General features: G+C 37.6%; 3 protein-coding genes across 3 annotated transcripts; 2 read left to right on the forward strand and 1 right to left on the reverse strand.

Annotated features, from left to right (window-relative positions):
- Positions 1-519: 519 nt before the first annotated feature.
- On the forward strand, positions 520-4695 carry LOC110738349. Its single transcript, XM_021918721.1, has 5 exons — positions 520-742; positions 2601-2702; positions 3436-3554; positions 3680-3801; positions 4117-4695. Exons 2-5 carry the CDS (start codon positions 2606-2608, stop codon positions 4445-4447), a joined length of 669 nt encoding a protein of 222 aa, XP_021774413.1. The 5' UTR covers positions 520-742; positions 2601-2605; the 3' UTR covers positions 4448-4695.
- Positions 4696-5084: 389 nt separating this feature from the next.
- Positions 5085-8031, reverse strand: LOC110738348 (RNA polymerase-associated protein LEO1-like). The gene is made up of 2 exons (XM_021918720.1): positions 6699-8031; positions 5085-6370 (listed from the first exon to the last, which is right to left on the reverse strand). The coding sequence occupies exons 1-2, from the start codon at positions 7876-7878 to the stop codon at positions 5352-5354; spliced, it is 2199 nt and encodes a 732-aa protein (XP_021774412.1). The 5' UTR covers positions 7879-8031; the 3' UTR covers positions 5085-5351.
- Positions 8032-8905: 874 nt separating this feature from the next.
- On the forward strand, positions 8906-9286 carry LOC110738310. Its single transcript, XM_021918674.1, has one exon. It carries the CDS (start codon positions 8906-8908, stop codon positions 9284-9286), a length of 381 nt encoding a protein of 126 aa, XP_021774366.1.
- The last annotated feature ends 3326 nt before the right edge of the window (positions 9287-12612 follow it).

Here is a 12612-nt window from a genome sequence, read left to right on the forward strand (position 1 = left end):
GGAAACCCCACTTCCGCCTGAAATTTCTGGATGTTCCCCTCGACTTCCGGAATTTCTGGGTGGAAGTCCCCTTGTCCAGATTTTTTTTTTTCAAAATTCAATTTTTTTTTTTAAAAAAAAAACCTCACCGGCTCGCCGCCGCTAACGCCGCCACCACGACCACCAAACGTCAACCTAATTCTCCGTCGGTCTGCCATTGTCGGATTACGTTTGATTGCTAGATTTGCTTGTGTTTGAGTAACCTTCAACTATTTTGGTTTTTTTTTTAAAAAAAAAAAAATTCTGATTTTTTTTTTGAAAATTTCAGATTTTTTGGAAGGTTTTAGAGAGAGAAAGTGTCAAAGAGTGATTTTATGAGATGGGAAATGTCTCGTAAAGCCCTAACTTAGTTTATCGAGTATTTATATACGGAGGACAATTTAGAAAATTCATGTAAAAAATGTGAACGTCACCTAGTAAAATGCGAACAACACCCAATATTTACCTCGCTAGTTACTACTTCCTGTTATTTTTATTTAACTTTTATTAGAGCAAACAAACACACAGAACTTAATTTTTTTTTTTTTTTTTTCACTTTCGGTCAAATTTAATTTCGCGCGGCTTAGCTTCCGGGCAAAACTCCTCCGCAGCTTCTTCCTCCTACATACAGTTTCTCCTTCGCTCCAACTCGCCCTCCTTCAGAATTGCTTTGGTTTTTTCGAATTTGTGTTCAGCAAAAGGGGTTCTATATCGAGGTTTAAAGGTATGTAGTTTTTCGAATTAGGGTTCTTGTAACTTTCCCTTTCTTAATTCAATAATAGCCCTAATGTTCGAATTGAATTTTGTGCTGATTAATTTCAAATCAAATTGGATGATTAAAAACCAAGAAAATTAGGTTTCATGAAGAATTTCGATTTAATTAAAACGGTTGTGCTCGACCTTGTGGTGTTGTTGTGGCTGATTAATTTCAATTTAATTAGGAGATGTGGTCGATCTTGTGGTGGTTGATTAATTTCGATTTAATTAGGAGATGTGGTTGACTTTGTGGTGTTATTGTGTGCTGCCGATTTTAGGTTTACATTCGCTTAATTTTGCTAATGGAATTCCTTTGTATTAAAGTCGAATACCCTAAGATTATGTATGAATATGATATACTCTAGAATTCTATTTGATGCTAGGTCTGCTATTTCATATGTTATTGTCTTTATTTGATCTGAATTCAGTTTCAAGGATTTATGACTGCTGGTGTGAACATTTATTTTGATTAAGGTTTAATAGATAAAGGTTCTAATTGGGGTACACTAACTGAGTACGTCAGACATAGATTCTCTGCTGTTTTTCTCCTTGAAGCGTGTGTAAATGTGTGCTAGAATATTAGTGTTTAAGAGATGTCTAGCTTTCTTATTTTGTTTTGTTCGTAGAATTTCTCTGTAAGGCAGGAATCCAACTGTTTATCGCAGAGAATTTCTCTATAAATATGTGAGGCAGGAATGTAGCTGTTTATAGCAGAGAATTTTTCTACGAAACAGACCTTCTCTAATTATAGCTAGAAATCTAGAATGCAGTTCTAAATAAATTATAATGTGCCTGGTAATTAGAGAGAAAGCAAAGAAATTTTTAGTTCTAGAAACATTAGAAAGAAATTTGGAGGGGAAAAGAATGAAGAATATTGTTGGGTGAATTATTTAGTTATCTGAGAAGAGAATGAACCCTTAAGCTTAATGTATTTTCATTGTTTGTAATTCCAGAGTATAAATTAAGAATTTTCTTCTTCCTAAAATTTCTGGTCCAGCTTTGCTAGTTTATAACATAAACTTGTTGAGTATGCAAGTTCCAAAATATAGGTGCACTAGGCTGTGCTTTTGACAATTGGTATATAATTTCCCCAAAAATAATTTGAGCTTCATTTCGATCTTCTCCTAACACTTACCATTGTCTGCTGCTTTTTGTTAAAATAAAAAATATGGTGGATTTTGGTTGACTTACAAGATGAAGAGATCATAGTATAAACAAAATGTTTGCTTTGCTTTTTTGGTGTTCATTTGTTTTGTTGCAGATTTCTTATCTTCTAGTATATCGCTTATTTGGTTCTGGTAAAAATTATTTTACTAATCTCAATTCACCAAGTAGTTTTCATAAACTGAATACAATTATATTCCCATGTTCTAATAATTATATGCTTGCTTTTTCTATAATTTGTAGTTAGAAATGAATCGTGATTGGATGTATGTTGAAAATCGAACTCAACCCGAGTTCTTGAACGGGATTGAGGAATTTTGTAGAACTGATATAGAACACCAGAGGACTACTCTTAAATGATTCAAGGTTATAAATGTGAAATTTGTTACATACACCGGGTGCAAGGTGCACTCAAGGTTATTTATTTCGCTCATTTGATGATTAATGAGCCATTATCGTCAAATTGAGCAGAAAGAATACCCATTGATGCACATTGCACTTGAGTGTATATAACAATCGCTGCAATCAATTGCTCGATTGCTATTTACATATGAACTTTTAAATGTCACTGCTATTGATAAATTAGTTTGAACATCAGTCTCTTTTGCATCCTTTATATTTCCTTAAATTTTGATTCATCTTTCTATGTATGAATTGAATAGCTGACATGGAGGAGGATCAGGGAGTAGCTGTTACGGCATCATCTTTGGTAGACACGCCTGTTTCAGATGATGCTGAAGCTGGTGAATTATTGGCCACTGATAGTAAGTGGAGTTCTGATAATCCTACATATACTGAGGTGTTTCATTTTCTTATTAAGGAAACTATGGGTGTGCAAAGTGTAAAATTAACCAAAGTTGTTTAGATTTTGTGTCGTCTGTTCTTAGATAAGTGTATGAGAAATTGGTAATCGCATGGGTTTGCTCACTTAATGAACTTGATGGATCTTTCTTACTTCTGATTCAAAACATGATAGTCCAAGATGAGGTAGATTCTCGGCTATATAACATTGTTCAAGACTCCCATTCTTCTATTGTGTTGCAAACAATTTAGTCTATAATTAGTGGGCAAGAGATTCATTTTCCATGGAGGATGATAGTTTCAGGGGTGAGACTAGATTGTTTCCTTCAGCTTTACTGAAGTAGGCTCTTAGAGAGAGTTATGAGTTGAGGTATAGGTAAAGATGGTTTATGCAAGCTAAGGTGTATTATAAATAGTTGTTTCCTTGCATTGAGCAATGTGTGGATCTTTATACCTTTGTAACGGATTCATGCTAATAATAAGGAACTAGTCTCTTTTGTTCTTTGAAATTCAAGATTTGCGTGGGCAAAAGTCTGTAAAAAGCTGAACCAAAATGTTCAAATCAGATAGGCAATTGTGCATAAAGAGACTTGTAAATTGTTAATGTGGTGTTGTTATTGACTGGCGTTTTTCTTGAATTGATCTAGTTGGAATCTAAGAGCTAAGGATGATTGATGTTTTGCTTGCGAATTTCAGAATCTCATGGAGGTTGCTTATCAGATGATGGAGTTTGGTTGACTGACTGTGATGAGGAAACAGATGAAGCTTTTTATTTGGATAGAGAAGGGAAAAGGAGACGTGAGGAATTCTACAACGTAAGAGTTGATTTGTTAAATTTGTTGAATTTATTTTTTAATATCTTGATTTGTCTTGTTTTCCTCTATTTCTCTCTACACCACTTGTATCTAGCTGAGTGAAGTTCTTTCTAATGATTTGCTAGGCTGGATATCGGGATGGTTTATCAGCTGGGAAAAATGTTGCTGCACAAGAGGGTTTTAATCAGGGTTTCAAGGATTCCGTGATGATTGGTAACAAGTGGGGCATTGTTAGGGGTGTTACCAGGTAAAGAGCATCTAGGTAACTATGAGTTTTATGGTACCTTTCTATTTTTGGTGATGGTTTTTATGAGTCATTTGGTCCCTTAAATATCTTAAAAGCTATCTTTCCTGATTCTCTGTCCACTTGAATTGTCATATTCCATATTATCTGTCACAAGAATGTTCTTCAGTTCAAGAAACCATTAATGCCAATCCAATGACTAACAACTCGTTACAATGTGGGCTTAACCTGAAAAGACAATGTTAAGCAATGAAGTATTTTTTTCTGGTAATTAGAATTCTTTTTAGTTCCTTTCTTTATTCTGCAACCTTGTTGTAGTGCCTTAGCTCATATCCCGAATGAGCTGAAGCTGAAACTTCTTGAAACTGAAGATAAGGGAAAAGAGTTTCAAAACTTGTTTGTGGCTGTGGATTCTATTGGAACACAAGATGCATTGAAGCTCTTTCATGATTATATCCAGCAAGGAAAATCAGCAGAAAGAAGGAATATTGCTGAGTCTGAATCCTCAATCTCCCATCCAACTGTTTCCCAACAGAGTGACCTGGAGAGTTACTTTGAGAAGCTGGACTTACTGTTAAGAGAATCCCCCATGGTTGATTTGCAATTGGAATTAAATAAACTCAGAGGTCTTAAGGTTGTAGAGTTGTAGCTGCATTATACCTTGTACTGGTTTTTAAGGACGCAATTTTGTCAGCATTTTTTGTTGTAGTGGAAATGTCCATATTAATAGAAGGGAATGAATTTTCCATATTATTTCTAATATATGACAATAGAAAAGCCTTCCACAAATTGTTTTCATGGTGCCAGTGTGCTGCTACATTTCCTCATTTAATCTTCTGTAAAATGTCAAATTTATTTGAAATAGTAATTGTTTATGAATATATTTCTTGAGATGCATATACATGCATTGATTGCTTGATTAGGAATGAGTAAATGACTGAATTATTGTATACAAAGGCTTTTATTTTCCTGAAATAATGTCAATGTCCTTAATTAAGAAAGATAGGACAAGTAACAACTATATTTTGGGGGTTGTGGGGGTGGTTGGTCTGACCAACTAATTCTTTAAGTAGCTTGTTGAGGAGTTATTTTAGAAATCTATATCAAATCAAGTCGAGATGGAACAGTTGACTGTTTTTATATTGAATATCGGCACTGTAGTCGAGTGGTTTCTGCAGTTCCATTGTAATCAGACTACTAAGTGCCAGTATGCATTATCTATAGAATCAGAACAATGAACAATAAACAGAGAGAGAACGAGTACATGAGATGCCTAGAAGGAAGGATTAGAAATCACAGAAATGCAACACATCTTTCACACAAACCCCATTACAATTATACTTTTCTACAGGAAACTTGCGTTTATTTCATTTAAGTTGTCAGGTAAATCATAACAGTACATGAAAAGTTATACTGCTTAATATTCTGGTTGGCCTTTTGCCAGACAGCTGAGCAGCAGATCACCTGCTTACTAATCTATATGGAGGTTAAATTAGTGGATGGTAGAATTTACACATCATAAACTAGCTGGAGGAATGTCAATAAGGATGGATTTAGCTGCATGCTTGAATTGGCCTTTCATGGTCAGATTCCGATGAATTTTTCCTCGTGGACTCATCCTTTGCTACTGGTAGTACAGTTTCATAGGCTTCAACTAGTAATGCGACCTTCCTCTTTCGAGCAGGAGTGAGTTGGTTGACTGTCTTCTGTAGTGCATGATCAAGCATCCACTCCTCTGCATTTCTCCTGTCATCCATCTCTTGGTGTCTCAGATCCACTTTCTCTGCTTCTGGATCAGGTTCAACATCAAGAAAATTTGGCCCTCTTGGATTGAATTGTCTCTCTTCATCATCTTCATCTCCTTTCATGGATCTCATCCCTCTCTTTAATTTGTTACAGCTGTCGAGCTCCTGGTTGCCATCAGATTCTCTGTTGTTGGAAATGCATTTGCTGGTTGCTTCTATCCTGTTACTGTTTTCCGTTCCTGATGCTTTATCTCGTTCAACATCATTCTCATTTGATTCAAGCTCACTTGAATCATTTTCATCTTCATTTTTTTCTGATCTTGTACTGAAACAATTCTCAGCTGTGGCTTCATTCGCTTTCTTTCCTGCAAGGGCTGCAACATTACCACTGTGATCTGTACCGTCTTGATCATCATTATTGGCCGTGCTAATTCCCTCCTTTGCATCAGTGGTTTCTAATTTTTCGGTTATTTGTGGCATGTCTGTAATTTCTTCAATTGGCTCTCTTTCTTCCATGACAGAGTCAGCAGCATTTTCTTCTCTGAAATCTTCAATAGTGTAGTCTTCAACTGATTTTTCACATTGGTCACCCTCTGTTTCAACTGGTTCCTGGTATAAAGCAAGCCCTTCGTTTTGAGCCTCTGTAATTTCTTTGATGAGGTCAGTGATAATTTCGCCTTTTGTATTAGTGGACTCAGCTACCTCTTTGATAAGTTCAGTTGCTTCATCTGCCAAGGTAGAATCCTCCACAGCTACCTCATTGTTTGCTCCAGAATTCATTTCATCCTTTTCTTCGACCATAAGTGGCTCTTCTATGTTCCTTTCACCTGAATCAAATGTCAATAAGTCAAGCTGCTGCAACTATCAACCCACATCAATTTCACTAAATGAACAGAACTTGACATTATCTAAAGTGCGGGCTAAAAATTACTCCTTCATTCTGATTGATTGTCTAAAATACACTTTTATGATCTTAGAAAGCTTACTTTCATAAGAATGCAATGTAACCCTATACTCCAAAGAACTTGGCATTAATCTCAAATTTTATAAGATAAATCTTACTATTATTTTCATGCTCCAAATAAAACTAGTATTGTAACAAACTGTGAACTTATATGTCAAGATTAAACCATTATGATCAAACAGAGAGAGTACCTGTCTTGGCAGACTTGCTATCTGGTAAAGAATCAGCATCACTGAAACATAGGTACTCCACAATTTCATCATGAAAATACGGTGGGTATTCATGACATGTCTCCAAGTACCCGCCATGGCAACTGCCTGTCTCAAAATCAGATTTATTGTCATCATAACTGCAATCGCTCTGAGCGTAAATTTCACAGTTGTCATTGGCACAAGTTTGCTCCTGTTCCCACTCTATGTCAGAGTTTCCACAGCTAAACTCATCCAAACTGACACTGGGAGAGCTCTCAATCTCTTGGTAACTCTGAACAGTTATCGGTGGATAATCTTCATCTTTAGGACAGAAATTCAAGTTTGAAAAATTAGGTTCTTCACTTTGATCAATCTCAGAACATGGTCCATCTGATAAACTCTGAGACACTGGCGTATCAACCCCTCTGTCTGAGACATAAATTTCGACAAAGAAATCCTCCTTTTGCTCCCGTACTCCTTTCCCCTTACACTCAGAAAGCTTAGCTTTACGAGGGGAAAGAACCTTCGGTGTATCAACCTTCTGAGTCTTCAGCAGCCTCCGTCTTGTAGACATGAAACGCTTCAGAGGAGGCGCAGGTTTATGGTGATCACCATTGAGGGAACAATGGTTATATGAGCAGACTCTTGGTACTGATCTTCCTTCAGCTTCAGTAGCCCCTGGCTTGAGTTTAAGGTAACGAGGAAACTTTGAGTCTTTCAGGGTTGATGAACAGGTTGTTGTTCTTGCACAGTGCTTAAAGCAGGGGACCTTTGATAAAGTCCTTACTATTTTATAACTAGATGTTCTGCTCAATGTTTTTGCTACCTTCTGCAGTTTTTCCTCCTTTCTTGCCTCATAACTACGTGTACTCTTCATATAATTTGGAGAAGTATCAGAAGACTTACTTGATGATTGTGTTTTGGAGGTTGATGACCCAAGAGAGGGTTGTTTTCCAGGACGACGAAACACATCGTGGTTGCTTTTCGAGGATCGGAATCCAACCTCGATCGACCGAGATTTCTTCATCTTTATTCCATTCATATCAGCCCCTTTACTCATATTAGCATCATGGTGGTTTTGAAGAGAGGGTTTTGTGTAAACCTGTATTTTCTCTGTTTTAATGATGTTATTATAAGGTTGGATACCAAATTTATTATTTCCCACCTTTCTTTGGACCATCTTCAAAGATATGAAAAAGATTGGTTTTTGGGTTGCTTAAAAAAAGAAGTTCGTTTAAGGCAAGGCAAGGCCAAGTTTTTCTTGCATAAACAATCAACCTAAGATGCTTTTTCCAAATTTTAGTTTGTTATTTTAGTTTTAGTCGGTCGCATTTTTTTGTCCTCATTTTAACTGTTTTTTATTTTTAATTTTATTATAATTTAGTTTTTTTTTTTTTTTTTTTTAAGGTGTCAACTTTGAAAAATGCTTAAGATAAGGAGCATGATGCCGAATTGCCTACTTTTACAAATGGGTACTTTATTTTGTAAATGGGGCCACTTTTATTGCACTGTTTTTTGCACTAAATGTTAAATCCAGAATTAAGGGCATCTTTTGTCTTTCTAGAATTTTCGGAATGATGGTAAGTAAAGTAGTGGTTGGTAGTGTTAGGCTTTTGATGACCTATACTTTAGGACTTTACCTTGGTATATACTATGATTAATTAAGCATAATCTTGATTTATTTATTGATTTATTTGCTTGTTAATAACAAAGCCAACCAGAATCTTTGTAATTAGACTATATCCTCTATAATTTTCTTCCTTAGTCGCCAATATCTTATGCAATCCTTGTTGATATCAATATCGATATCCACACTCTTTGGCTCCTGTATCATACCAACTAGTTGTATACTTGGTATATGGTAATATTTGTAAAATCAGATTATTTTGGGTGAAATTTGTGATAGAATATGATTAATATTCTAGATATTATTCTATAACGAAGGATATAATTTGGTGAATATTCTGTAAATATCTTTCGAGTTTTCCTAACGTGATTAGGACTCACCTTTGTAACCCTATATATATGCATCAATGGAAACACTCTAATCCAAGGAGTTTCATATTATCTAACATGGTATCACAGGCTCACAGCTTAGGTTTAAGATCCAATCCTAGCTTCCGTAATTTTTTCCTTTACCGATATTTTTTTCTTTTACCTTAGCCGTTTACCCTTAGCCGTCCCTAACACCTTTGCCGCCAATCACCATGGTCGAGGAAGGTGAATCGTCAGTCTTTCATCCGGCTCTTGGTGTTAGTAACATTAAGAATGCAATTCCTCTAATTCTTGATCGTGAAAAAGTTCAATATTCCAATTGGGTTGAATTATTTGAGTGTCATGCTCATGCCTTTGATGTTCGTGATCATAGTGACCCAAAAACAACATGTCCTGCAGACCTATCCGACGCTAAGTGGAAAAGGCTTGATTCCGTTGTCAAGAATTGGATTTATGGTACTATTTCTACTGATTTGCTAGAAACAATTTTGTGCAAAGGGGATACATCACAACAAGTTTGGAATAAACCTAAGGAAATTTTTCAAGATAATAAAACTACTAGGACGGTTTATCTGGAAAACCAATTTAATTAATTGCACCTGTCAAAATTCTCTGACATCTCTTCTTATTGTCGAGAATTAAAGAACTTGAAGGATCAACTAGCTAATGTTGATCAACCCGTGTCGGAGCAAAAACTCGTAATTCGACTAGTTTCGGGGCTAGTGAACAGATTTTGATGCTGTTGCTGCAATGATACAACAAACTACCCCGTTGCCTTCATTCGAAATAGCGAGGTCACGATTGTTACTTGAGGAGTCAAGGCAAGCCAATGACTCATCATTACAAGCATCATCTTTTGTCTCCGGCAACACTACAAGTTCGACGGCCCCACAACAGTAACAGGCGGCACCAGCCGGTCAGGGTGGCGGCCGAGGTCGAGGCAAGGGTCCTGGCCTAGGTTCGCCATAGTAGCAGCAGTAATCACAACAACAAGCTCCACAATGAGGCACACCTCAGCAATGGAATGGCCCAACTAATCAGGCCCAGCAAGCCTCCCTACAATGGGGTCAGGCACCATTCCCACATCCTCAGCAATGGGCTAGCCCACGACCCCTCTACCCGACACAGCAACAAAGGCCTCAGCAGGCCTATTTCTTTGGGCCTCCACAACAGTCCCAAGCACCTTACTCTTCTCATGGATCGGAGTATGGTTCGACAATGACTCCAACCGAGCTTGGAAATGCGTTTGCAACAATGAGTTTCCCCAATTACGATCCGTTTTGGTACATGGATTCCGGAGCAACTTCCCACATGACAAATAATGCCGGTAAACTCTTACCCCTTTTTAATTTAAGCACATCTAATTATATTCAAGTGGATAACGGTCAATGCATTCCAATTACGGGTTATCGTCATTCCACTATTGCTAATAAATCTCTTTTCTTGCGTGATGTTTACTTAGCTCCCCAAATTATCAAAAATTTAATTTCTGTTAGAAAGTTTACTTTTGATAATTCCGTGTTAATAGAGTTTGATACTAATGGTTTTTCTGTGAAGGATCTACGAACAGGGAATCTAATAACCAGATGCAATAGTACCGGGGACCTTTATCCTGTGACCATAGCACCGACAACTTGTCTAACCACTTCTCTCACAACCTTGTCTCCATCCATGTGGCACAACCGCTTGGGACATCCCGGGGCACCCATTTTTAATTTTCTTAGAAGTAAAAATTTGATTGATCGTAATAAGGAGCACGACTCCACCTTTTGCGTAGGTTGTCAATTAAGAAAATATACTCGCTTGCCTTTTCATAATTCCAATAGTACTACTTTTTCTGCTTTGACATTATTCATGCCGATTTGTGGACTTCTCCTATTCGTAGTGATAAAGGTCACAAATATTATCTAGTTCTATTGGATGATTATACTCATTATGTGTGGACTATTCCTCTTGTTTATAAGTCTCAAGCTTTTCAAACCTTTCTTAATTTTCGACAATATGTTCTAACTCAATTTGAACGTCCTATTAAATCTTTTCAAAGTGATCATGGTCGTTAATTTGATAATGACCCGTTTAAATTATTTTGTGTCAAAAATGGATTGGTTTTTCGATTCTCTTGTCCTCACACATCTTCTCAAAATGGCAAAGCCGAACGCATGAATCGTACTCTTAATAATGTTAAGCGTACTCTATTGTTTCATGCTTCTCTTCCACCGTCTTTTTGGCATCATGCCTTAGAAACGACCACTTATCTCCTAAATATTCTTCCTACCAAAACTCTCAATCAAATCACTCTGACTCAAGCTTTTTTTGGGGTTGTCCCGTCCTATAATCATCTTAGAGTCTTTGGGTGTCTTTGTTTCTCGAACTTATCAACAACCATGCCTCATAAGCTTGCACCTCGCTCCACCCCGTGTTTTCTTAGGCTATCCTTCCGGCCATAGGGGCTATAGCTGTATGGATATCACCACTCATAAAATCATAATCTCTCGCCATGTCACTTTCGATGAACATACTCTTCCACTTAAAAATATCACTAAGTTTCAATCGAATAATTATGATTTTCTAGCTTCGGATGACCCATCACGTACCAATCTTGAAACATCACATTTTTATGCAATCCACTATGCGTCCAACCAACCAGCCCACTCCACAAGGGAGCTGTGGCGCAGCTCAGCAAGCCACAAGTGGGTTGCGGCATTCACTGCTAACCCTAGGCCCAACAGGCGCTGGAATTCCAGCGGGCCAGAAAGTAGCCCAGCAGGCTAACCCCACTAACCCAGTACCTGTTGGAAATCTAGCGGCCCAACAACTCCACCTAGTCCAAATCTCCCAAATCAGCCCAACAACCCCATTTCGCTAATCAACCTAATCCATTCTCCAGGCACCTCATCCACATAAACACCACCCCACTTCGCGGCCTCACACCAATTATTCCAACTAGACCACCGCGATTATCACCTCAAATGCAAACCAGGTCTAAGCACGGAATAGTTAAACCAAACCCAAAATTCGATCTATCCGCCATCATCCGTTCCCCGCTTTCCAAAAATCACAAACAAGCCCTTTCCGACCCAAATTGGAATGTTGCAATGCGTGATGAATATAACGCTTTAATTGAACCAGAGACATGGGATTTGGTTCCTATGCCTGCGGGGGTGAACATTGTTAAATATATGTGGTTGTTTCGTCATAAATTGAATGCTAATGGTGCTCTTGAAAGACACAAAGCTCGATTAGTTTGTGATGGCAGGTCTCGGGTGGAAGGTGTTGATTGTGATGAAACCTTCAGTCCAGTTGTTAAACCGGCCACTATACGCGCAATTTTGAGTTTGGCTATGGCTCGTAAGTGGTCTATTCACCAACTTGATGTGAAAAATGCCTTTTTTGCATGGTGATCTGTTTGTTGACAAGAGGTTTCAAGGCTCTATTTGGTTTAAAACAGGCTCCAAGGGCTTGGTATCAACGGTTTGTTAACTATCTCTTGCAGATGGGGTTTGTCATTGCTAAAAGTGACAATTATTTATTCATTTTCCAACATGGGAAAGACATGGCATATTTGCTATTATATGTTGATGATATTGTGTTGGTTACATCTTCAAATCTGTTGCGTGACCGTATTTCTCACTTACGTACTGGATTTCCAATGACTGATTTAGGTCCTCTCAATTATTTTTTGGGCATTGCTGTTACTCGTACTCCTTCATATCTGTTTTTGTCTCAGCAGAAATATGCATAGGAAATTTTAGAACGCGCGGGCATGGCTAGTTGTAAACCTGCGGCGACTCCAGTTGATACTCAATCCAAGCTTAGTGCAGAGACAAGACCTAAATTTCATGATCCAACACTCTATCGTAGTCTTGCAGGTGCATTACGGTACCTCACTTTTACTCGCCTTGATATAGGTTATGCAGTT

The sequence above is a fragment of the Chenopodium quinoa genome, unplaced genomic scaffold, assembly GCF_001683475.1.
Source record: "Chenopodium quinoa cultivar QQ74 unplaced genomic scaffold, ASM168347v1, whole genome shotgun sequence".
Classification (NCBI taxonomy): Eukaryota; Viridiplantae; Streptophyta; class Magnoliopsida; order Caryophyllales; family Amaranthaceae; genus Chenopodium; species Chenopodium quinoa.

Coding starts and splice junctions, on each gene's coding strand:
- LOC110738349 (XM_021918721.1), top strand. CDS start 2,606: ATGGAGGAGGATCAGGGAGTAGCTGTTACGGCATCATCTTTGGTAGAC. Junction 3,555..3,679: donor GACGTGAGGAATTCTACAAC/GTAAGAGTTGAT, acceptor ATGATTTGCTAG/GCTGGATATCGGGATGGTTT. Junction 3,802..4,116: donor ATTGTTAGGGGTGTTACCAG/GTAAAGAGCATC, acceptor ACCTTGTTGTAG/TGCCTTAGCTCATATCCCGA.
- LOC110738348 (XM_021918720.1), bottom strand. CDS start 7,878: ATGGTCCAAAGAAAGGTGGGAAATAATAAATTTGGTATCCAACCTTAT. Junction 6,371..6,698: donor TAGCAAGTCTGCCAAGACAG/GTACTCTCTCTG, acceptor CATTTGATTCAG/GTGAAAGGAACATAGAAGAG.
- LOC110738310 (XM_021918674.1), top strand. CDS start 8,906: ATGGTCGAGGAAGGTGAATCGTCAGTCTTTCATCCGGCTCTTGGTGTT.